The 24,899-nt window shown below is 37.7% G+C and overlaps 1 protein-coding gene across 1 annotated transcript in view; it reads left to right on the top strand.

Moving 5' to 3' along the window:
• Window positions 1–1,818: 1,818 nt before the first annotated feature.
• The window catches only part of cd82b (CD82 molecule b), a 35,009-nt gene continuing 11,928 nt past the window's right edge, over window positions 1,819–24,899 (top strand). The window contains exons 1-3 of the mRNA XM_036561671.1: window positions 1,819–1,959; window positions 16,154–16,229; window positions 19,627–19,699. Of these exons, the coding sequence (XP_036417564.1) occupies window positions 16,167–16,229; window positions 19,627–19,699 (136 nt within the window). The 5' untranslated portion in view covers window positions 1,819–1,959; window positions 16,154–16,166. The remainder of the gene's footprint in view (window positions 1,960–16,153; window positions 16,230–19,626; window positions 19,700–24,899) is intronic.

The following is a 24,899-nucleotide window of genomic DNA, read 5'->3' as shown; positions in this document are numbered from 1 at the left end:
TATCTGAATATTAGGGGGACGTATCCCCCCCTAAATATATATTGTGATTACGATCTTGTCTATACTCAAAGGATCCAGTGACATTTGGAGAAAAACAACTGTACAGAAAAATGTACTGGCTTTGAAAAAAAATTGTTTATAACAGGCTGTGATAGATGCGATTTTTAAAAACACATTTTTTTCCTATAGAGAAAGAACTGGTTTAGACCCAGAGATCTTTATCTGAGCAGTCTTGATGACTACAAAATGATGCACAACCTCATTCTAGTAACATCACTCTAGTAGTCTTCTATATGGCATCACTGGTTTGAGGTTGAGTCATGGTACACATGGCATGAGTAGTTCTTATTTTCTTCTCTGGACCCACCTTCTCTGGGTCGAAGCTCATTTAAAATGGACTGAAGGGAAGTGGAAAAGTGTCCTGTGGTCTGATGAATCAACATTTGAAATTCTTTTTGGAAATCATGGATACTGTGTCCTCCAGGCTAAAAACCACTCAGCTTGTTATCAGTGCACAGTTCAAAAGCCAGCATTCATGATGGTATGGGGGGCATTAGTGCACATGGTATGGGTGATGCGCACATCTGTGAAGGCACCATTAATTGAATGATATATACATGTTTTGGCAAAATATGCTGCCATCCAGATGACGTCTTTTTCAGGGAAGGCCTTTACTATTTCAGCAAGACAATGCAAAACCACATTCTGTACATATTACAACAGCATGGCTCCATATTAAAAGAGTCTAGGCGCTAAACTGGCCTGCCTGAAGTCCAGACCTGTCACCACTGAAAACATTTGGCACATTATGAAATGAAAAACACGACAAAGGAGACCCTGAACTGAAGAGCAGGTGAAATTCTATGTTGAGGGATGAATGAGAATACATTTCCCTTTCAAAACTACAGCCTCAGTTCCCAAACGCCAAGTATTGTTAAAAGAAGAGGTGATGAAACACAGTGGTAAACATGTCCCCGTCCCAACTTTTTTGGAACGTGTTGTTGGCATCAAATTCAAAATGGGCATATATTTTTTAAAAAACAATAACATTTCTCTGTTTCAACATTTGATATGTTGTATTTGTACTATTTTCCTTTAAAATTATGGTTTACCTGATTTGCACATGATTGCATTCTATTTTTATTTATATTCTGCACAGCGTCCCAACTTTTTTGGAAATGGGGATGTAGTAAAAATGACTTAATTCTGTTTGGTGCTTGTTTAAAGACCCGCCTACCACGTGGAAAAGAATGCATAGAGGTCTGGGGAATACATCTGTTGTTTTTTGCTATATTAAGAAGGAGATAGCCCTCCAGATAGCCTACATCTAAAATCTGCAATATGTTGGACAACTTGTGGGCATACAGTGAAAACGTCTCACAGGTCACTATGTAACTTAGTAGGCTACGGAAGCCCATTTCCACCAGGTAGAGGACAAAAAAAAATCACCCATGTTCTTCCTTCTCTGTTTCTGGCAGCAGAAAATCAAGATTATGTCTTAATGTCTCGAAACAATTACTTATTTTCTCAGTTTATTGATTTGCTATCTCTAATTATTTTCTCAAAATACTGATTCACTCTAAATGAGTAATTACTAAATAATGACGTCGAAAATAACGACTTCGTATTCTGTAATAATGGCTTATTATCTCAACATCTCGAGAAAACAAGCCAATATTTTGAGATACAAAGCCATATAGTCGAGAACACAAGTCATTATTTCGAGGCAATAAGTCAACGAGTTTATTTTAGCATACTGCTGCCAGTGTAGGAGGGGAGACGCAGCAGGCGTGTTTCTCTCCTCTTCCTGGCTGGTTCTTTCTCTCCGGCAGTCTGTCGAAGCTCCTCAACGTGTTCACACTGCACCTCACAACTTTTGTTCCCTGGCTGAGAGCAGAGCGCGGACTGACTGACAGCTGTTCAGAGTGGTTTTCTTCTTCTTTTAGCTATACTGAAAGGGTAAGTTCTCACTCTTCGTTTATTTAAAACGATTATAGGCTAGTTATTATAGAAGTATTACACGTTACGAGTTGTTTGGTAACGCGCTGAAGAGCAAGTTGAACGCGTTGCTAGCAAGTGGAAATAAACCATTCGTCTGACTCTCTTGAGTAATCTTAACAATTTCACAGTATTACGTACGGCGGGTTGGCTAGCTAGCTCCTTCATAGCGGATTCGTTTACTTTCTGAATAGCCAGAGATCCTGTTCGGACAGTATTATGGATCGGCTTTACTGTACACATGCTGATGTGGCGTTTTGGTTGTGTGTGCTTCGCGCTGAGGCTTTATTTATGTTCTCTTCTGGATGTTCATCGTTGCTAACTTCGCTTTTTCGGGCACTGTTATTTTCTGTTAGATAAACCGTTGTTAATTTAGCTCAGCCTGTTGCTATAGGGCGTCTTTGTAACTTGTAGATTAATGAGTAACAGTGACATTTATAAGTCATGAACTACTCGTTCTGTGTGTATTCGAACGGTAAAATCTCCAGACTCTTCGAGTTTTACAGTGTGAGGTAGAGAAAAGACCACATTTACAGGGAGCTTTTAACAGATTCTGTGCTAATGGCGTTGAAACACACCATCCTTTCCCTGAGGCAGTTTAGATGCTTGGTGTGGTTCCAATGCCATGTCTGTGATATCCTGTAATTAAGGGGCAGATTGAGAAATAGGTCAGGCTTTTTGTAAACACGCTAACTTTCTGGAAGTCGTGAAGTCTGACGATATATAATTTTGGTTTAGAATAAGCTGGTGATCCAGTGTGTGACAGACTGGACGGTCCACGTTGAAAACGAAGTAGAGGGGAAAAAATAAATATTAACGAGTTTTATTTAGGCCACCAGGCCACAAAATGAATCTTCTGTCCCAAGTTCAAACATTGTGCATGCATTCCTGCAAACACTGAGTAGTTCAGTTCAGGCCTTTTCAAAACATGCAGATAAACACCAAAAATATACAACAGAAGTAGCAGCCATTCATTAAAGAATATATAACTGCGATCCACATGTCAAATAGCAGTACAACAAAAATGACCACCATTACTCTCTTGTCCCTGGTTGAGAAAACGTCTGATATTCATTTTCCAGGCTTTTACTCTGAAATAAATCTAGCTGGCAAGGCTGTCGAGTCGAAGACGTAGCTATGTTGTAGATAACAGTTCATCGACTCACAACAGAGCTCAAAGCCGTATACTTTTAGTTTTTCTTTATTTTTCCATTTCCCACTTTGCTGCTGTTTCCAGTAAAGCCCCTCTTGAAGGAAAGTTGAAGGAAAGTCTGATATATATATGTATACAGCCAGTGATATTGTATTAATCACAGCCCTATAATATATATTGTCTCATATATTTCTTAACAGTCTGTTTCGATGTGCATCAGGAAATCTCTGTTTTGGTATCTGTAGATCCGTCTTGTCTTTACTACATAAGCCTGTCACCAGGACTTCCTAGAAGAGATAATGAGTATTTTATTCTATTTTCATATTTCCTTATGCAATAATCACTGTGGAGTTGGTGATAGATGATTGTTTTCATTGCTCACTGATTGGTGCTATCAGTGTGTATTCTGTGTTCTCCTTGGAACTCAGAACCCATCAGACTTGACTGTGGTTTTGCAGGCAAATGGGGTCTGAAGGTACTCTTGGCTGACTGGGTGGTACCTTTGTAGAACAAAAAGATGCTTTGGCTTCCTCAGAATTAAATTCCACCAACACTTTAAAATGTAAAAATCGTTAAGATGTAAACAGTCATTCAGAGTGTTTTGATGTAAAATAAATAATTCTAGAGACATTCACAGAGTGAGAATTGTTTACAGTGGTGGTGATAGCAACCAGATGCCAGAAGCTTTTACAAAAAGGTACTTCACAAAGTTTTACAAAAAATCTTTATGAATGCATTGCCTCATGACTGAAACGTTGTTTTACGATTGTTTACGGTTGATGTACATGTAGGACATTGTAAGGCAAAAAGTTTTACCACTATTTTACCGTCATCAACATTACATAAAACCTCATTCAATCTCAATCTCATTTCCTGTTACCAGAATTGTAAATAAATCTGCATAAGTTTCTTTACAATGCACAATTTGACATCAAACCCATCTGAATGACTTTGTTTACATCTCAGCAGAAATTTTGAAAAACTGGTGAAATTCCCCTTTAAGTCCTTTGCTTGTTTGCACTCTGTACTAATACTAGCATCGTTCATTTGTGGTATTGAGAACTATCTGTCACAACTGATCGTGGTAAAATGAAAATCGAAATCTTTTACAGTTATAATGACTAGATAGCAAATTTAGGCTTCAGGGACAAACAGATTACACCTAGGTTTGGAATTACATTGTCAGTGGGGGATCCTCCTTTGAAAATCCTCTTAACAGTTTCTCTAAACAACCATTTACAATAAGGAAGAACCATTTCTTCATAGAGAAGAAGATGTTTAACCATGCAAAGAGCCATTTATGCATTCAAATAGTTCTTTGAGTATTCACAGTTCTATATATAAACTTTGCTTTACTAAAAACCTTTGAAGAACCATTTTAAGGATGTATATAACACACAGATTAGTAACTAGGAAGCAGAACACAAATAGACATCATTAATGTGCCTCAGTCTATGTGGCCCCACACTTTTATTTCTGACTTTTATAACTATAGACTTTACATATTTGTTTTATAGTAGTTACTGAGTAATTTATTGTAGTTACTGAATATTAAGTCTTAAGATTAGCCTAATAACTGAATAAAAAATTGCAGTTTAAAGGGTTAAGCAAGAAATCTTCGTGAGAATATTCACACTTATGCTTCAAACTAGTTGCACCTATAGAGGTTGACATTTGCATACGCCACCTCAGTGCTGATCCCAACGAACTTTTATAGATCTGGAAGTTCTAGTTTGTGAGCAGGTTTGACATTAGTTTTTTCCACTAATTTTTAAGCAAAAAGTAACATCAGCACATTTACATTAGTTACAGTTATACTTGTATATGATTATACTGTGCTTTACGCTGCATAACACACATACTTCTGTAAGAACTTGAAGGATAGGCAAAAATTGATTCCTTTGATTCATAGCAATAGATGAAAAGAGAGATTAACTGAATTATTATTACTGAAGAGAAAGAAGAACTGAAGCAAGAAAAAAATATAAGCCAACAGTCACATTCTAATGCTCACATTCATAACACACCAAAGCAACTTGTCAAGACAGTTTGGTCTGGTATAATTGTGTGTGCAGTTGCTTTAGAAGTTTGCATTCAAACAACAGAACACGAGAGGGAGTGTGTTATCACGAAATAACATCACGGCTGTGATTTGGTCGCACAGCTGTGATGTTATTCGTGATAACACACAACCTCTAGTATTCTATTGCTTTTATATAACAGTTAAATAAATAAAGTAATAAATAAATAAATTGGGCCGTGAACGTGGCATTTAATATGTTTTAATGTAGCAATTCCTTCCACAAAATTATAGTTCCTCAACAAGCAGCTTGTTGCTACATCAGAGTAACGAGCTCCGCTCACTCGCTGCACAGCCAGCAGTTTGTTCTCCAGTTTGAGAATTTAGCGTAGTCTCATCTTCAGAGTCTGACCAAATCGGCTGTAGGTCAGATGTAATCTTAAAAGTATCCATTTTCTGTTTGTGAGCAAACTAAGAAGTAACAACATTCAAATGGCTTGAGCGTCTCCAACAGCTGTCAATGTCATTGCTTAGCAACAGCGTCTCAGCGTTGAGAGAGATACAGTGATACAGTGTTTGTGAAAATCCCCTGATGTTATGGCAAAATAACAGCACGGTTAGAATGCTTCTCAACCAATCAGCTTCTGTGGCCGGAACTAACTGTTGTATAATGGCCTTTATATTGTAAATATGGGGTCAATGAGCCTCATAATGAGATTATATCAGAAGGAGGCTGTGTAGTGTTGATGGCTAAATCTCTGGCAGAATTTGTTGCATGTGCTCCTGTTTGGTTGTGTAACTGGATAATTCTTATTTTGCATTCCAAATCATACATTACGGATTCCTATACTGATCTAGCACTAGCCAAAGTTCAGTGGAGAGTAAGTCACATACTGTTAAAGGAATACTCCAGCGATTAGTTTAACCTAACCTCAGTCTGCCACGTCTGTATCATATCATTAATTACCACATTATTATACAGACTTACAGATTAATTTACAAATATATTTGACTGAAGAATTAAAGTGTTCCTCAAAAATGTGTTTTGCGTAAAAGTAGAGATGGCACAGATCTGATACCATGCTGTAAAAATAGACAATCGAATCCTGTGAACAAATCTAACCTGAAGTAGCGTATACTCACATATCGTGATGTCATGTAGTTACCTGTATATTTCGTCCTTTATGCTGTGTATGCAAATATTAATGTTCAAACTTAAAATGACCAAATTGGCTGATTAGCTATCTTGCTGTCTAGCTGTCAATACTTGATAGATTCCAGCTGAAGACAGAAACTCAAATAAACACGTTACTCGCTGCTGCCTTCTATACATATGGCACCAAGTCAAAAGTTAAAATTTTAATTGTTTTTGTAAGACCCATGTCGTGTCTTATTAAATGTATTTACTGCTTATTTTATTTATTTTTATTTTCTGCTTTATTTTATTACTTCAACTGAACTGATGGAAAAAGCACCCAATTAACATTCTGCTTATTGCAATGTAAACATATGATGTTGAAAGCTAACAATTGTGTGAAATAACTGCAATGGGCTCAAATACTTGTAATCAGGTGAATATGTAATAATTGTGACAGGTGTAGCTGATACTCAAGCTTTCAGTGTTGGTATCGGCATCAGTTGGGGAAACATCATGCCATCTCCACATAAAATTTTACTGATTGAATTCAGCATCTGCTTAGTATTTTCTATTAAGAATATTGTGAGAATATTGAATCATGAACCCAGTGTCATTAATCAAATATGGCCTAAGTGTATCGTTATGTCTCTGGTTGTCTCTGGACAGAAGTCACATGAACAATAGCATTTTGGGGTGTTAATCATTACTAATGCAGCATTCCAGCTCTATTTTGACTCATTATGTGCAGTCAGTTTTTTAATGTGTCTTTAAGTATCGGTGATTATTTCGATGGTGAGCTAACAAAAAATTTGGACAGTAGAACTACAGAAGCCATAAGTAAACTACAGAATGCAAAGTTTATTCTAGCTTCTCAAAATCATCTCTATACATCTTAAAGTGTACTACATGAATGATTTCTATGACTTGTTGACTTTTTTTTTTCTTTTCATTGCATGACCAACGCCAATGAACAACGTATGAAAGTGGAACAACTTAAACTTATAGAGACTCACTAGCTACTTGGTCCAAATACCTACAGCTTTGTACAAATAAATAAATATGTGATTACATAAATAACAAAGTAAATGTGACTAGTAGACTGCCAATATGTTTCACCAGCTCATCAATATCAGCTCATCAACACAGAAGGAACAGCTGTAGGTTGAATGTATAAAATGTTGAAAATTGTCTGAAAGGGCCCTTTTAGGCCCAGTCTAGATATTTCATCTTTCATCATGTTTTTAAAAGAAAATAATATCAATCTAGCTTGATTACATTAAAAAAGAGATTAATGTTTTTTTGTTTATGTAGATTTAGGGAGGCTTATGTTTTTTTTTCCACTAGACAGAAGGAATTACTTGACACTTTAATGAATAATTTCTCATTTATACCTGTGAAGTATGGAACTTCACAAAAATGTGATTGCACTTGAGTGGGAAATAAACTTAATAAACTTAAACAGCGCTAATATATGTTTTTAGAAAGTCTTTATATGGCTCTCAATTCACAAAGAATGTCTAAATGTCTTGGACACTTGTTGATTGTTTTGGTGATTGATGTTTTAAGATGCCATCTAAGATGCTTACTGATTTGCCCAAGACATCTCAAGATGTGTCTTAAAATACTTTTGTACACCTATTCCTTGTTGTATGTTAGAGAAGCTTTGGAGTCCTGCTATACATTATTTTAATTATTTAGTTGTTCTGTTGTTAGTTTTTATATTTTAAGAAAACTTTCACACCAAGTTGAAATGTACTTGATGTAACATATCATAAATACAGAGCCAACACGTACTTAAATTACAGAAACTGGCGTTACATTTTGTTTGTTTGATTTGAAATTGCAAAGCCTATCATTAAGTTCCATTTTAAATATCTATAGAAGCCTTAAGACAAGGCAGAAAACATTTTAAGACACAACTCAGTCCTCAGGAGTGTACGTATGTATTGTTGTTCTGTACATGAACTAAAACCTAAAGCCATCATCAGTATTGCATGTGAAAAATTTAACCCCTGGAGTGACTGTTGAAAAGTAACTGCAGATTGAGCAACTCAGTGTGAGGTGTGAGCAGTCCTAAAATCTAGGCCCTGTAATAATTGAGCATGCCAGAAAATTATACATTAAAAATTATACATTCTGTAAATGGTCTATTTAATCTTTGCTCTTCACGGTTACCTTTGTATATTTATTGTTCGCAAAGATGGCCACAACTGTCAGGGTTTTGTTTGTTGCAGCCCTGTGTACGTACTTCCATGCTCATCTGCACACAGTGGTAACAGTAAGGCTTTCAGGAAAAGATTATGGATTATGTCTTTAAAACTAATGCAGTAGTTTTCTTTGGCTAGTAAATGAGATTCTCATGTGTCCTCATGTGCCCATGCTTACCAACTGATTTAGTTGATTTTTGTTGTTTTGACAATTGTCTGCTCCTACACATTGATTAATTGTTTTACATGTTGTTAAAATGTCTCTTTCTTGTCAAACATTAAGCAAAAGCAACTGATAATGGCAGAAATCTGATCTGCAGCACTACCAAAAATAGCTTTTAAACATAACTTTTGAAGAGCTTGGGTTACGACATGTCAGCAACACACTTCTTTAGGGCATGGCTACCATTATGTTTTGTTGAAATTCAGGATTATAGTTTTAGTGTCCAATCTTATCTGCAAAGGGCCAGTGTAGCTGCAGATTTGAATTCCAGCAGAGCAGTAGCACACATGATCAGTCACTTGAAGACTAAAACCAGCTGATTAAACAAGTTGAATCAGATGTGCTTGATTGGAAAGAAAACCTGCAGCCACACCAGCCCTTTGTGGGTAAGATTGGACATCCATTGTTTAGAGTCTCATATAAACTGTGTTTGTAAACATTGCTCAACTCATGCTGGAGCACAGAGCCCGTCTGAGTTTTTCTCAGAACATTTTTACTCAAATCTTAATGCAGCTCATCTGAAATTCAGTCTGGTTGATTGTTTCACTGTTTATGTTTCTTTAGACCTTTGGATAAAACTTCCTTGATTTCGTTTGTGTTGTGTTTACCAGTTTGCCACTGTAGATAATTTGTATGGTGGAATAACATGCCATTAATATTTTGGGTGCTTTGCTAGTGTGGGATTTAGGCACACTGTAATAGATGTGCTGAAAGAGATTAAAGAGATATGAAGATGTTTAAACAGAATGCATACATGAGGATTGAGAATAACTGCTGTATCACCTCTTGGCCAGATAGAAGTCTACTGTGCATTAGGTCTGCAACAAACGACTAATTTGATAGTCGAATAATCTGTCGATCGCTAAAGTGAATAATCGATTATTCGGATTATGAATCACTACATTACCAAATAACTTTTATGTAGTTTTTAGCTTTTAAATTTAGCTTGAGGTTGTTTTATACATTTGCTAACTATCAATGAAGACAATAAAGATAAATAACATTCAAGAATTCACTATTTTAATGATCTTTCCTGCTAATACAGAAGATAAAAAAAACTCCAATGTATTTTTCCTGTCAAAATTTATAACGAAGGATGTGCAAAGTAGCAGCAATACAATATAACAAAACTAAATAATTTTTCTTTAATCAAATAAATAAAAAAATCTCAATTTAAATGTTAAATATAAACAATGCAGTCTGTGATCTGTGCATTCTGCTGTCTGTCTACACTTTGCTGCAACTACATTCTACAATCACAGGTTTTTATTGAAACGGAGGAAAATCAGCATCTCTCCGTGCTCCTGAGAGATTCTTGCTCTCCTCTGAGAGGGGATACTCCCCGCCCCGATGGGAAAGTGGCGAACGTTTGTGGAAAACCTCTTCTCTATGAACAGTTAAATATGAACGATTTTAGTCTAAACGCTTCATTTCAACGGTAACCTTTTGTCCAGCTACCCTGTGTGTTCATGGAGAACTACCTCCTGAAACTGTTAGCGAGTGGAGCTAAACATTCGCGGAGAACAGAAACCTGTTTGGAAACGCTCTCCTGTGTTCGCCGAAACGGAACGCGCCGGCAGCCTCGACGTTAAGACGACGATGCATTGTTTAAAACTGTAAACGTTATCTGGAACGTGAACAGGGTCGCTGTGAATAATAGTTACTTGCTCCTCTGTTCCAACTCCGTTAACAATTCCAGAGAAAATGCATTTCGAAATAGAAAATGTTACAGCTCGGTTCACAGCAGGAAGTAGGACGGCTTTTAGCATTAACATTAGCTAACTAGCTCGCTAGCACAACTATCGCCGCATCCCAAACCACACACTTGTATACTTCACTCATTACACCAATAAGTGCACTTCTAATGGTATATGCGCTATTTTTACACACTATTTGTGTGCTAGTATGCGGTTTGGGACGCGGCGTATCTTACTGAAATGAATCTTCTTCATCCAGTGAGCCAAGTTTCCTCTTCAGATGCTACAGTACGGAGGATGTGCTCCCATGTCAGCTAAGGTCGGCTTACAAAAAGCACAACTGATAACGTTTTTTTTTCTAAGCTTAGCTCCGCACTTTTGAGGATTTTGTTCTTGAGGCAGCCATCGCGCTGTTGGTAACTCTCCAGTGAGCGGCATTGTCAAAACTCTCCTAGTGAGCGTGAGAAAGACGCGTAATGACGTCTCCAACTAATCGAGTACTAAATTAGTTGCTAACTAATTTGGTCGTTGGTTTTAGTCGACTAAGTCGAATAATCGTTGCACCACTACTGTGCATAAAAACATATAACCAGGAAAAAGGCAGAAAACATGCATTTAAAGGAGACCTATTATGCTTTTCTGTTTTCATCCTTTCTTTTGGTGTGTTTTGTAGCTTTTTATATATGTTAACGGTCTGCAAAGTTACAAAGCCCAAAGTACACACCAGAGGGAGTAACTCTCTCCCGCAGAAACCAGTTTTCTCAGCTGCCTGAAGCACTTCATTGGAATTCCAGCCCTTCTCCTTTGTCATAAGATGACTTAGTCTCATAATACAATCCTCATTGCACGCCCTCACACAACGCACAGCCGCTGCTGGAGGCCGGGAAGAATTTGTTCTGACTTTCAGGATCAGACTCTGGCTCAAACTGATACGGCAGAACTGACACCATTGTAAGAATAACCACAGCAGTGTTTACATCAGGAGAGAAGGATCTGCAGCCTACAAGACAGGGCCGGAACGCGTAGGGGTGGAACTCTGGTGGTTGACCAATCAGAACAGAGAGGACGAGCTGACCAATCAGAGCACACTGGGCTTTTTGGGAGGGGGGCTTAAAGACACAGGAACTCTAACAGAACATTTCAGACAGGGTGAATAGAGATGTACAGACCCCAGAAATAAAATGATCAAGATTGAAAATTAGCTTAATAGGTTCTCTTTAACAAAAAAGTGCACAGAAGCCTCAACAACTAAATGTCAACATTTTCAGAATTTAGTTTGCTCACCTGTCTTTATTACAGCTTCTTTTCTTTCCAGAAGACTTGCTTTCAGTTTTTCAAGGGATATTTTTCTGCATCTTCAAAGTTTACTCTTAAAAGTTTGTTGCGTTTTCTGCTTCATGATTTAAGTAATCCCAAACACATTTCATTTTCTGGCTCTGGGTTCTGGTGTGGTCAGTCTGTTGTTCTGAAAACACCACCACCTTCTTTGTTTGATTCGCAAATGTTTTTCTTTTTTATTGTGTAGTCTTCTCACAGTAGAATAATGTTTTTTTTTCAGATCTGAAGCAAAAGTGGAGCTTGATTTTCTCATGTCTCTAAGAGACAAAAGCTCTAAGTACTGTTTATCTGATTGTGGCAATTTGGGAGGTCTGCCAGGTCATGCACTTTTTTTTTACTTTGCCCTTTCTTATGGAAATGGATTATCATTTTTCAGCAGTGGTAATTTGTAACTTGTAACATCAGGTAGACGTGTGAAGTAGAGGGATCTGATGTACAATAGAACTTCTTGTAACACTGTTGAGCTCATGGACTACTAGAGCTTTCAGGTAAATGCCAGTGGGCAGTCATCTTCCTTTGAACAGCAGGCAAGCAACATATTCTCCATGCGTATTTGATCAAAAGTGATCATGAGACTGGGGCAGCTGGCTTGAGTGTGTTCTCCTTTTTCTATGTTGTCTGTGACCCCTTTTCAGTCAGCTAAGGGTAAAGCAGAAATTAGAAACAGTGAAACTTACTTATGTTGCTATTTTGTCTTCCACATAGGTTTTTCTCAGACTCAGTTTCACAATGCTCTGGATAATGCCTGGATAAAGTCCTCAGGCGTCTTTTGCAGTGGAAAAAAGATCCAGGCCATGTTCTCAGTTTTCATAACCATACTGCTGTTAGATAAAATACAGCTTTCAGTACTGAAAAGTGCAGACTAGTGGCTCTTTGGTTTATAGCTCCCTGCAGTATACTTAGAAGAAATCAAGTCTAGTAAGCTTGGCACTGTGGACTTTTTTGGCCTACCCCGTTTCCTGTTTGGAGTTGATTTTGGAGGAAGGGCAGACCCTTTTCTGTATGAATAAAATGAGCGTGAAAGTGACTAAATGAGGGTGAGGGTGTTAAAAGAAAAAATTAGTTTTTAATGTAGTATTGCCACAGCATTTGAGTTGTCAGCCTGCCTTACATTGTAAGCAGGAGGCTCAATGTTGGTAACCCGGTCCAGAGGGCTGGCGAGCAGTGGCACCCGATCGAGGCAGAAAAGGCAGCAGCATCAGACGCACAGGATGGGCAGCTGTTCAACTCGGCGAAGAAAAGAAAGGAAAACACACAGAGAGGAAAACACACAGAGTTAGTTCTGTAATGGGTGACCGATCACAAATTACAGTGTTAGCAGAGACTCTGGCAGGTATAGAACTAACAGGGAAAACTAATTACCAAAGGCTTGAATATACAAGTAAGTTTTTAGCTTAGACTTAAACACTGAGGCTGTGTCTGAGTCCCGAACATTAACAGGAAGACTATTCCAAAGCTGGGGGGCTTTGTATGAGAAAGCTCTCCCCCCTGACGTAACTTTATTAATTCTGGGTACTAATAGTAAGCCAGCACCTTGTGATCTAAGTAGGCTGGATGGTTCATAGTGAGAGAGAAGTTCACTCAGGTACAGCGGGGCGAGTCCGTTTAGTGCTTTATAAGTCAGCAAGAGAATTTTATAATCAATCCGAAATTTTACTGGCAACCAGTGTAAGGCTGATAAAACTGGGCTGATATGGTCAAACTTTCTGGTTCTTGTAAGAACTCTGGCTGCAGTGTTCTGGACTAGCTGAAGCTTGTTAATGCTTTTGCTGGGACATCCAGCCAGCAGGGCATTACAGTAATCTAGCCTTGAAGTAATAAATGCATGAACTAACTTTTCTGCATCCTGTAGAGATAATGCATTTCTCAATTTAGCAATATTGCGAAGATGCAGGAAGGCTGTTCTAGTAATATTAGTTATATGTGTGTCGAAGGACAGATCAGGGTCTATAATGACACCAAGGTTTTTTACATATGAGCTTGATGCAACTGAGAAATTGTTAAGTTTAAGTGTTAAATTAGACAGTTTGTTTCTAGCTGCTTTTGGACCAAGAAGCAGAACCTCTGTTTTATCTGAGTTTAGAAGGAGAAAGTTACTCGACATCCAGTCCTTTATGTCTTGTATACAGTCTTCAATCTTGCTAAGGTTAATTCTATCATCTGGGTCGCTTGCTAAATATAACTGAGTGTCATCGGCATAGCAGTGGAAGTTTATGCCGTGTCTACTGATAATGGTGCCCAGTGGTAGCATATATAAAGTGAATAATACAGGTCCTAAAACAGAGCCTTGTGGAACACCATATTTTACTTTTGTGAGAACAGATGATTCACCGTTTATATTAACAAACTGATACCGATCAGTGAGGTAGGACCGGAACCAGGAAAGAGCTGTTCCTGTTACCCCTACAAGGTTTTCTAGTCTGTCTAGTAAGATAGTGTGGTCTATTGTGTCAAATGCCGCACTAAGATCGAGGAGGACTAACAAGGACACATGATCTTGGTCAGAAAATAATAATAGATCATTTACAATTTTTACTAGTGCTGTTTCTGTACTATGATGTGGCCTAAAACCAGATTGGAATTTTTCATGTATTTGATTCCTATGTAAAAAGGAGCTTAACTGTTTTGCTACAACTTTTTCCAAGATCTTAGATATAAAGGAGAGATTCGAGATGGGTCTATAATTTGAAAGTTCGCATGGATCGAGGTTAGCTTTCTTAATCAGCGGTCTAATTACTGCTAGTTTAAGAGATTTTGGGATGTACCCAAGGCTAAGAGAAGAGTTTATTATTGACAGAATAGGCTTGGTTATTTCTGGCAGAATTTCCTTGAGTAAACCTGTAGGAATCGGATCTAGCATACAGGTAGATGATTTCGCGGAAGAGACTATTTTAAATAGTTCATTTTCTTGGAGTAAGGTAAACGATTCCAGCCTCTCTGCAGGAATTATAATATTTTCAAGGTTGAGGCTGGCATTATGGGGAAGCAGGTTTCTAGAGTTTAATTGCGTATTCTGAAATTTCTGCCTAATTTTTTCAATTTTATCACTAAAGAAATTCATAAAATCGTTGCTGCTATAGGCTGATGGCATCTGGGGTTCACTAACTGTTTTGTTCTCTGTTAGTTTAGAGATTGTGCTGAAAAGTAATCTAGGATTATTCTTATTGTTTTCTATGAGAGAGGAGAGATAAGCTGAGCGTGCTGTAGCAAGTGCTTGTCTATAGTCTGTAAGGCTCTCCTTCCAGGCGGACTGGAACACTTCTAGCTTAGTCAGGCGCCATTTACGCTCAAGTTGTCTGGCGTTCTGTTTTAAAGCCCGAGTGTTGTCATTATACCAGGGGGCGAGTTTTTTTCTGCCTTACTATTTTACTTTTTAATGGGGCCACACTATCTAGAGTAGATCGAAAACTATTCTCTAAGAGCTTGGTCATAGCATCTAGCTCAGTAGGATTAGATGGACAGATGAGAGCGGCTGATAATTTACACTGATAAGTTACACTGAAAAAAACACAAATTGTTAATCACAGTTATTTGTATGGCAAATAACTGTCAGCTAAAATGTCATGATTGTGACAGGCCTACATTACAACAGTTTTGGTCTTTGCAGTTATTTAAATGCAGAAAGATTTAATTTTTTAATAGTGTATCTGCTTGTTGATACTTATTCTATGGCTGTCATGCTTTTGCTTTTCAATAGAATTAAGGCTCTCATGTTTGCTTGATTAAACTGATTGAAAGTCAAGCTGAAATCATCCAAATGGACCTTTTTTTTCTGTGTTAGTTCTTGTGCTTGATCATTTTAAGCACAATCCATTGTGTCCCATCATTTAAAAGACAAAGTTCTTATTTTCCTCAATCTTTCATTGAAGTCTAGTGAATTTTGCTCACCTTTAAATGCCGTCTCAAGTTTGGTTGCATCACTGTGTTCCAGCAGCAAGGAAAAATTATACTAATCAATTATAGCATGTTTTCCCTCCCCCACTGCTAACCTGTGTTCATGTTAATACGAGTGAGGTGGTTTAAAGATTTGGCAGTATTTGCATGCTTTCTAAAGTTTCTGTTGCGAGGCAGTTCAGGATGGTGAGGGTGCACAGACACACAGAGTCCATCTCTTGTTCACACACGTTAGGCTGTTACGCTCGTACACAGATTTATTTTAACAATAACTTTTTTTTCCTGAAGTCATTTTCTCTTGCTTTTGCCGTGAAAGTGTAAGAAAAGTAAAACCTATGCGATGCTATAGGGCTAGCCGGCTAACTGGTGCCTAGCCTCATCCTAAAGCGTTGAAAAATACATATTAAAATCAAGCTTTCAACAAATAATGACTCATGTTTCAGAAACTATTAAGTACTGATCACTGGTGTCTCTCTTCCTCACAGAGTTGCAGCAGCTATGGGGAAAGGATGCATTACAGCTACCAAGTACTTACTGTTCTTGTTCAACCTCCTCTTCTTTGTAAGTGTACACACTCTCTCACCTCCTTAACATAAGGCCCAGTCGTTTCATCAGCCATGTTACATCCTGCAGCTAATTAGTGTCTGCTAAAGGATGCAAGGCTAGTACAGATTATAATATCTGTAGAAATTGTAATAGAAATCTAGATTTCTACTGTAGTTTTCAGCAGAGAAATTGAACGCTAGCATGAGATTCAAGACATTTTAATCAGAAATGAATTAAAGACAAAAGCCAGATCTGTCTAAGAAATATGTCCCAGACACTTGATGGAACAAGTAAAGCATAGGTTTGGCCTGCTGTCACTCTTGGCTAATTAGACCTGTTAGTAAAAAAGGATGATAAGCAGCCTCACCCAAAGGCTAATGAACAGTGTTGAAGGGTGTGTGCGCATGTGTGTCTCTGATGTCTGTCTGTCTTGCAAGGGCAGAGGCCTTTAATTACCCGGCACGCCTGTGCTTTACTGCCTCTCCTACCACAGTGGCAGCCCCCCACAAGCCAAACCTACAGACATCAGAGACCGTAGTCAGACTGAGACGCTGAATGCAGCTTGTCTGATTGAATTCTGATTACTTAGGCTGGCTTTACATCATGAAACATTCCCTTAACACCCCTTAACATTCCAGGTTTGTTTCATACAAAGGCTTGTTATTCAGTAACTACAAGGATTTCAATGTAAACTAATGGAGCTATTCTTATTCTCATAGAAGTGTGTAATAAAACCATATAAATGTATAGCAAAATGTATTTATTGTCAAAATTAACTGCTTAACAGTCATGTGCAAATTAAAATTATTTAGTCTTTTTTACATTTTTTGTCAAAGGTAAAATGTTTAGTAATCACAGATTTGAAGGTGTCTTACTCTGTATATCTGTTATCTGTGAAGAAAGGTTAAAATGACTAAAAACAGCAATAGAAGCCTGATTTTAAAGATAACAGTATGGTATAGCTCCAGTTCAAATCTAAAGAAGCAGAAAATTTTTCTTAAGTGATTAACTGCGTAGAAGTAATGGAGGAAATTGTGTAAAGTTGGTTTTGCTTAACCTACATTTTAACAGGAAATGATTTCTTTCATGGGATGTTACTACCTGTCATGCAATATTATAGGCAAGAACCACAACTTTCGTTAAGCACACCTCTGGAGTTCTTTGACAGTGTTGTTTCACAGTCACATATCTAGGCCTAAAATAGGTTATTGTGTTTAGAAATGTCTATTAATTGTATGTTTAATTAACATGTATTTATTTTTCACTCATTTTACTCCAGCTGGCTCAACTTACTCTGCTTGTCAGCTCAATGTGTGCCAAAAGACATTTTTTTTTCAGATTGCAGGGACTAACTTTTTTCAGATTTGTTAATTGATATCAGTACAAACAATTTAATTAAAGTTACTAAAATAATGACTTGCCTCATTCTCCCTTAACTACTTTAATAGCTAACTAACTGGATTGGACAGGAGAAAATTCTGTGTTTCTGTGGATTAAAAAATGTAAATAACAGCTTTCATAGCTTTCAGAACAGCCTGACCAAACAGACTGTCAGCTTCATTCCCTTCTGTATTGATCAAACTAAATCAACAATGTCTATCTGTCTTTAAACCTCTACAATTAATCTGTTAATTCTAAGTGCCTACAGTCAGCATTCTCTGCTAAAAAAAAACTGCACATGGGAATGATAGCAAAACAGCTAATAATTAAGTATACCTTATATACTTTAGGTTGCAAAATATATCATTTTGCACAGGAGTCAAATATGTAATGTATTAAGAATTAAATTAACATATTGGAAACATTTAAATGTTATTGGTAACATTTAAAATGAACAGTCCAGTACAAGTACAATACAGTACTACATTTCACATAATGTGCTCCACCATGTTGGGGAATGTTTCACATTTAATGCAATGGGCATAGTAAAAGCTGGTAGTAATGACAAAAGAACCAAACCAAACTGATTCACTGCTCAACACACTGTCATAAATCTACTTAAAGAAACTCAGTGTACGTCTCAGCACCACTAAGAGTCAAGACTGAGACCTGGACACATCATGTTCGAATCAAGACCATGGCTTTGTAGTAGTGTAGTCTGAGACAAGACCAGGCCCAGGAGAGACAAGACCAAAACCAGATTAAGATTTTTTCAGAATATAAAAATAAAAGAAGAAAGGGGAAAGGGGAAAAAACTGAAACTCATTCATGACTCTGATAATGAACATAACATTTTATGTTCATTATCATTCATTATAAATGACACATATTAATAAATAATTTTAAACTGTACTTTATATTTAATAATAGGTTTGTAAAATGTAACATTCAATAATACAGTATATAGCAAAAAATAATTATTTTTTATTATGTTAGAGTCTTAGTTCAACTTTAGATTGTAACATTTGGATGCCAATAATGGTAAGGTTATTCTCTTTCTTTTTTCTTTAAAATTCAGAATCATCCCCTAAACCAAACAACATACATCCATTTTAATTATTAAATGAAAACAAAGCAATAATAACATTATGATCTGCCCTCAGAGGATGTTTGAATTTTGGATCCAGTGAACATCAGCAAGCAAATAATGCCCAGTTAAGCTGTCATGAAAAGGATCAATTAGATCCTCAACTAGCTGCAAACAGACTTTATTTAAACATAGAGAGAAAGCACTGATTCATTCTGTTTAAAGGTATTACTGATATTGACATTCAGTAATCATGGAAAAAAGTTCAGTCTCTACTTACCTCAGATGGAGGCATTGCATTTGGCTGTTCTCGAGTACAAAGTCCACCTTACCCCGAGACCAAGAAAAGGTCAAGTAAAAATGATGTCAATGCTGAGATAGGACTGGGATTTCAAGACCGGTTTTAAGACCGTTCTCAAAACTAAGACTGGACTAGAGTACTACAGCACTACATCTTTACTTTGAAACATGTTTTATAAAACCACTAATGAAAACACAGACTACCTAACCTGTAATGACATCAAACAGATTTTATTTTTACAGAGTGGTGTTAATTGATACATAATGGGCTAGAAAATAAACAGAAGATGGTCTATTGGATGGTTAAGATTCAGATTTGCTACTATTTGTGTGAAGGTTTCACCGTGTAAAACCTAGAAGCTGTTCGGTTTTCAGTTGTGCTGTTCTGGCAGCTGATTCCATTCTTGTGTACTTGAGGGGATGCAGGGAGTGGGGTAGCTCAGGCCCAGGTTTAATATGGCATGGGGGCTGGCAAGTTTCAGACACTAAGAAAATGTTCTTTTTGTGAGTCTGTCTGTAGTCAGTTTTTCTCTCTCTCGTACCTTTTTTTTCACTCTTTCCGTTTCTAAATCCTGCTAGGCACAGAAATATCAACATGGAACCTGTGTGGCGTGTGTATTAATTAATCTTTTTCTTGCTTTCTAGATTTTTGGCGCTCTGATCATGGGCTTTGGATTGTGGGTTCTTCTGGATAACCAGAGTTTTATTGCAGTTCTGCGTAAGTGCAAAAACTGACGAATCTTGTCCTTCCCTGTTTTTTTATACTTTCATGTCATAGAGCCCTCAGAGTCAATGTCAGGATATATTTCATGACAAATGAATATAACCTCTTTGGAGCAGAAGCCTGAGGCTGTTCGATTTTCAGATGTGCTGTTCTGGTGGCTGATTCCATTCCTGAGTACTCGAGGGAAAAGGCTTTAACATGTGACCCTCAGTAGAAAACCATATAGCTTGTCCTGTCTCTCAGAAAAAGATTCATAGCTCAGCACTTCCTCTGGCAAGGCGATGAGGGATAGTGTGCTGTGGGAAGTTGCTCTCTGTCTCTGTTTTTTCTGTCCCTGTTTCTGTGATGTTTATGATTGCAGCTTTCTCTATTTAGCTCTGATGTGCCTGCTTTTTTAACTAGTAGGGAGTTCCTTTTTTGCTACTAACCACAGCTCCAAGCAGTAGTGGTGAAGTCTAAGCTTATATGTGTGACTGACTCAATAAAGCATTTTCCAACTTGTATTTTGGAGACTTTGGAAATCCTCCACAACCTTTTTATTCTTTTCTTAGTGAGGAGATCCACATCCTGGTAGTATGTAATTCCTCAGTTGATTTGGATCAGTAGATTGAAATTATACATTCCTCCATTAACACATATTCTCCTTGGGACATGCAGTCAGTCACCTTTTAAAGTTGGTTGATAAGTCTATATATAGCATAAACTGTGTAAGCATTGGGAGGAAGAGTTTGACTAAGGCGGACCAGTTTTAAAACAGTATACTAAACCAGATCTACACCAGCCTTTCCCCTTCCGCTATATTTTCATGTAATAGTCAAAAACTTTTTTTCCTCTGTACAATGTATTCCAGTACATGCATGCTGTGTTTACCACAACACTGGAGATTAGGTATAGGACCAGGAAAGTAGGTGCCGAGATTTCTTGCCACATCCCATTTCCTGCTCCTTTGCATGCGACTGGGACATTAGTTTGTTCACCGTTTAGCTTCCTTCCATTATCAAGGAAATGTTTTAAACCCTTTAATGTTCTTAGCCACCTACATTCTAAGCCCTGTTATTTAGTAACTTAATGGAAAACAGTGCAGCATGATAGAATTATTATTTAGTTATAACAGTGAGTAATAGAAGTCTGAATCTACTGAAGGGCAAATAGCACAAACCCTATCAGAATTATTTTGTTGACTACTCTGATTAAAGTTTAATGTAATTATTGTAACACACTAAGCAAGTGCTGACTGAATTTCATTTGACTGTGAATGAAGTGTCAGTTTTCTAGTTAGTGAATATGAATATCTGTGTTTTGTCACTCATTGTACACTCATAGTTTCCATTCTCAAATTCCAAACTCTCTGTGTTAACAGTGATGTATGTTTTAGTGTATTTATGGATAAAATGTACTGTGATGCAGACAAATGTACTATTGACATGTAAGTGAAGTTATAAAGAAAACTGCAGTAGAGATTACAACCAAAAAGAAGTGTTATTAATGAAATTCTCTTTCGTGTAGCTGCGAGACACTCTATAAATAAGGCCGTGACCAAAAGCAGGGGAAGAAAACGCAACATGGAAACTGAGAACACACAGAGATCCTGTTTTTGGCCGAACTTAATGGAAGCTCAGAGCGAAGACCGCTTAAGTCAATAAACAGACAGGCCTCCACATACAGCACTACAGGGGCGAAGCGTAGCAGGGTCCAGCCCCTGTAGTGGTAGAACAGAGGACCCTGCCCAGAGACATGGGGTCGGAGCAAGGCCACCCCAAGTATGAGGATATCCTCATGGTACTGAAGTTGAGCAAGAGCCAGAGTCTCTGCTATCTCTAGAGGGACAGTTGGATACTAAAAACAATAGCTTTCTAAAACAGTCATGATAAAAGGGGCCCTTCAGAACATTTTCTCACAGGCGCTTTTCATTCCTGGGAAAGACAAACACATTGCTGCTAGATATTTCCAAAAAATAAAAGCAGACTTTAAAAGAATATTTTTCAGGAAAAACAGCACTGAAACTTACATGGCAATATTGTTCTCATCAGTGTAGTAAATGTGTGTATATTAATAAATATATTAATAGTATTAGTATTAATAAAATTAGTGACCAACATTGACTTACAGTACACTGGTGGAGACCACTGGATGATTGTTTTAAAAGACATCTGAGGTTTGATAAGAGTACAGACTATAATGATCCAATAATAAAATTTTATTTTTAAGTGCCTTTCAAGTCATCCAGTGATATTGTACAGTAAAACATTATAAACTATGTAGAGAGGTTAGGTCAAGGTTATAGTTAGGAATAAAGGCCAGGGCAGGTCACTCTTGGTCTTGAAATACAAGCCAAAGCTGTCAAGCTTAGTGACACTCTTTTGGTGAATGGCTTTTCTGCAGGATAGCAGATGGCAGTGAGCTCTAAGCATTATTTGTCTTATTCATGAGAGTATTTTGAGTCTAGGCCAGAAATTGGTAAGAGGCACATGAAGCTCTCATTTGATTTGCTCGTTCCTTATGTAGGGTATTTTTCCCCCCATGTTACACTCATAAATTCTTTAGCAATGTCATCTAAATGCCATATTAAAAATGAATATATTGGTATTTCCTGTTGGTAGTTAGCTGAAAAAACATCACCCCCATTTCATTCTCAACAGTTTAATGTTGAAAATGTTGGGTAGGCAGTGGTAAAATAAGTTTGCTAAAAGTCTTTGTCCTGTTGATATACAGTGGTGTGAAAAAGTGTTTGCCCCCTTCCTGATTTCTTATTCTTTTGCATGTTTGTCACACTTAAATGTTTCAGATCACCAAACAAATGTAAATATTAGACAAAGATAACACAAGTAAACACAAAATGCAGTTTATAAATGAAGATCTTTACTATTAAAGGAAAAAGAAGCCCAAACCTACAGGGCCCTGTGTGAAAAAGTGATTGCCCCCTAAACCTAATAACTGGTTGGGTCACCCTTAGCAGCAACAACTGCAATCAAGCGTTTGTGATAACTGGCAATGAGTTTTTTACAGAGCTGTGGAGGATTTTTTTTTTTTAATGTCATGCCACAGCATCTCAATCGGATTCAGGTCAGAACTTTGACTACGCCACTCCAAAGCCTTAATTTTGTTGTTCTTAAGCCATTCAGAGGTGGACTTGCTGGTGTGTTTTGGATCATTGTCCTGCTGCAGAACCCAAGTGCGGTCCAGCTTGAGGTCACGAACAGATGGCCGGACATTCTTCTTCAGGACTTTTTGGTAGACAGCAGAATTCATGGTTCCATTTACCACAGCAAGTCTTCCAGGTCCTGAAGCAGCAAAACAGCCCCAGACCATCACACTACCACCATCTGAAATGCTGTGTTACTTCTACACCAGATGTAATGGGACATACACCTTCCAGAAAGTTCAACTTTTGTCTCGTCAGTCCACAGAGTATTCTCTTAAAAGCCTTGGGGATCATCAAGATGTTTTCTGGCAAAACTGAGACAAGCCTTTATGTTCTTTTTGCTCAGCAGTGGTTTTCGTCTTGGAACTCTGCCATGCAGGCCATTTTTGCCCAGTCTCTTTCTTATGGTGGAGTCATGAACACTGACCTTAACTGAGGCAAGTGAGGCCTGCAGTTCTTTGGATGTTGTTGTGGGGTCTTTTGTGACCTCTTGGATGAGTCGTCGAGGCGCTCTTGGGGTAATTTTGGTCGGCCGGCCACTCCTGGGAAGGTTCACCACTGTTCCATGTTTTTGCCATTTGTGGATAATGGCTCTCACTGTGGTTCACTGGAGTCACAAAGCTTTAGAAATGGCTTTATAACCTTTTCCAGACTGATATATCTCAATTACTTTGTTTCTCATTTGTTCCTGAATTTCTTTGGATCGCAGCATGATATCCTAGCTTTTGAGGATCTTTTGGTCTACTTCACTTTGTCAGACAGGTCCTATGTAAGAGATTTCTTGATTGAGAACAGGTGTGGCAGTAATCAGGCCTTGGTGTGGCTAGGGAAATTGAACTCAGCTTTCCAAAGATGTGATAAACCACAGTTAATTTATGTTTTAATGGGGGGGCAATCACTTTTTCACACAGGGCCCTGTAGGTTTGGATTTCTTTTTCCCTTAACAATAAAGACCTTCATTTATAAACTGCATTTTGTGTTTACTTGTGTTTTCTTTGTCTAATATTTAAATTTGTTTGGTGATCTTAAACATTTAAGTGTGACAAACATGCAAAAGAATAAGAAATCAGGAAGGGGGGCAAACACTTTTTCACACCACTGTATCTGTTGAAAACCTTGGAAATGCTATTTGTAAGACGTTCAGCCTAATATGTATGGCTCTTTTAGATACCACAATGCAGCCCAGTGTTCCAATAAGCCTCACTTGAGTAAGACAAACCTCACAAATAGCATTAGTGCACCATTATTATGGCTAATCATACATCTACTCTCCAGTTTTGGGCATATTCTTTTCATACACTGTGCCTTAAGTCAAGTATTAGACTAAGTGAAAATTAGCCAAACAAATGAACTTGAGCAAGACAGTATGGATCAAATGTACGTTTACACGTAAGCAGCTTTATTTCATCATTTTACTGACTTTTAACAGGCATGCGGTAAGGGCTAAATGTTTATACAGGTTTACAGATGATGTGGTTACAGAGACACACTTCTGCTGCTCCGCCCCACCGATGAAGTTGAACATCTGTTTGTGGTGGGCTGTCACAGCCACTAAATGCGCATGTGTAGCTGGAGGATGAAAGCATTCTCTTTGCTCTTCACACTCTCTGCTCGAGAGTTTTACCAACATTAGAACACAGAACCAGGAGCTACTGAGAGACAGCTCCTCATTTCTCATTTAAATTATAACCTCAAAGGTCATATACACCCAGCCTACAGACCCTGCTCTCTACTCTTTTGAGCCCCAGTCTTTCCTTTAATTATCACAGAACGTCAGATTTGTACTGCGCTATACATAGCATTGGTTGGGTATGCTCTGTAGGTTAAATTCTGAAACAGAGACGGACATCTTCTATGAGGCTGAATGGAGCCACACTTTATAGGTTACTCTGCTATTTCATAAGCAGAGTGAAAAAAGTACATCATAGAAGTTCTGCAGTTTTCCTTTAATTAATGAGCTTTGGTCTGTGGGACATGTTACAAAACATGAGCAAATGCTGGATTTCACTGAATTGGGTTTAACTGCTGTAATATAAAATTAGTGTTCACTAA

This window comes from Colossoma macropomum, unplaced genomic scaffold (genome assembly GCF_904425465.1).
Source record: "Colossoma macropomum unplaced genomic scaffold, Colossoma_macropomum, whole genome shotgun sequence".
NCBI classification, from domain to species: Eukaryota; Metazoa; Chordata; class Actinopteri; order Characiformes; family Serrasalmidae; genus Colossoma; species Colossoma macropomum.
This window is presented reverse-complemented; position numbering and strand designations above follow the sequence as displayed.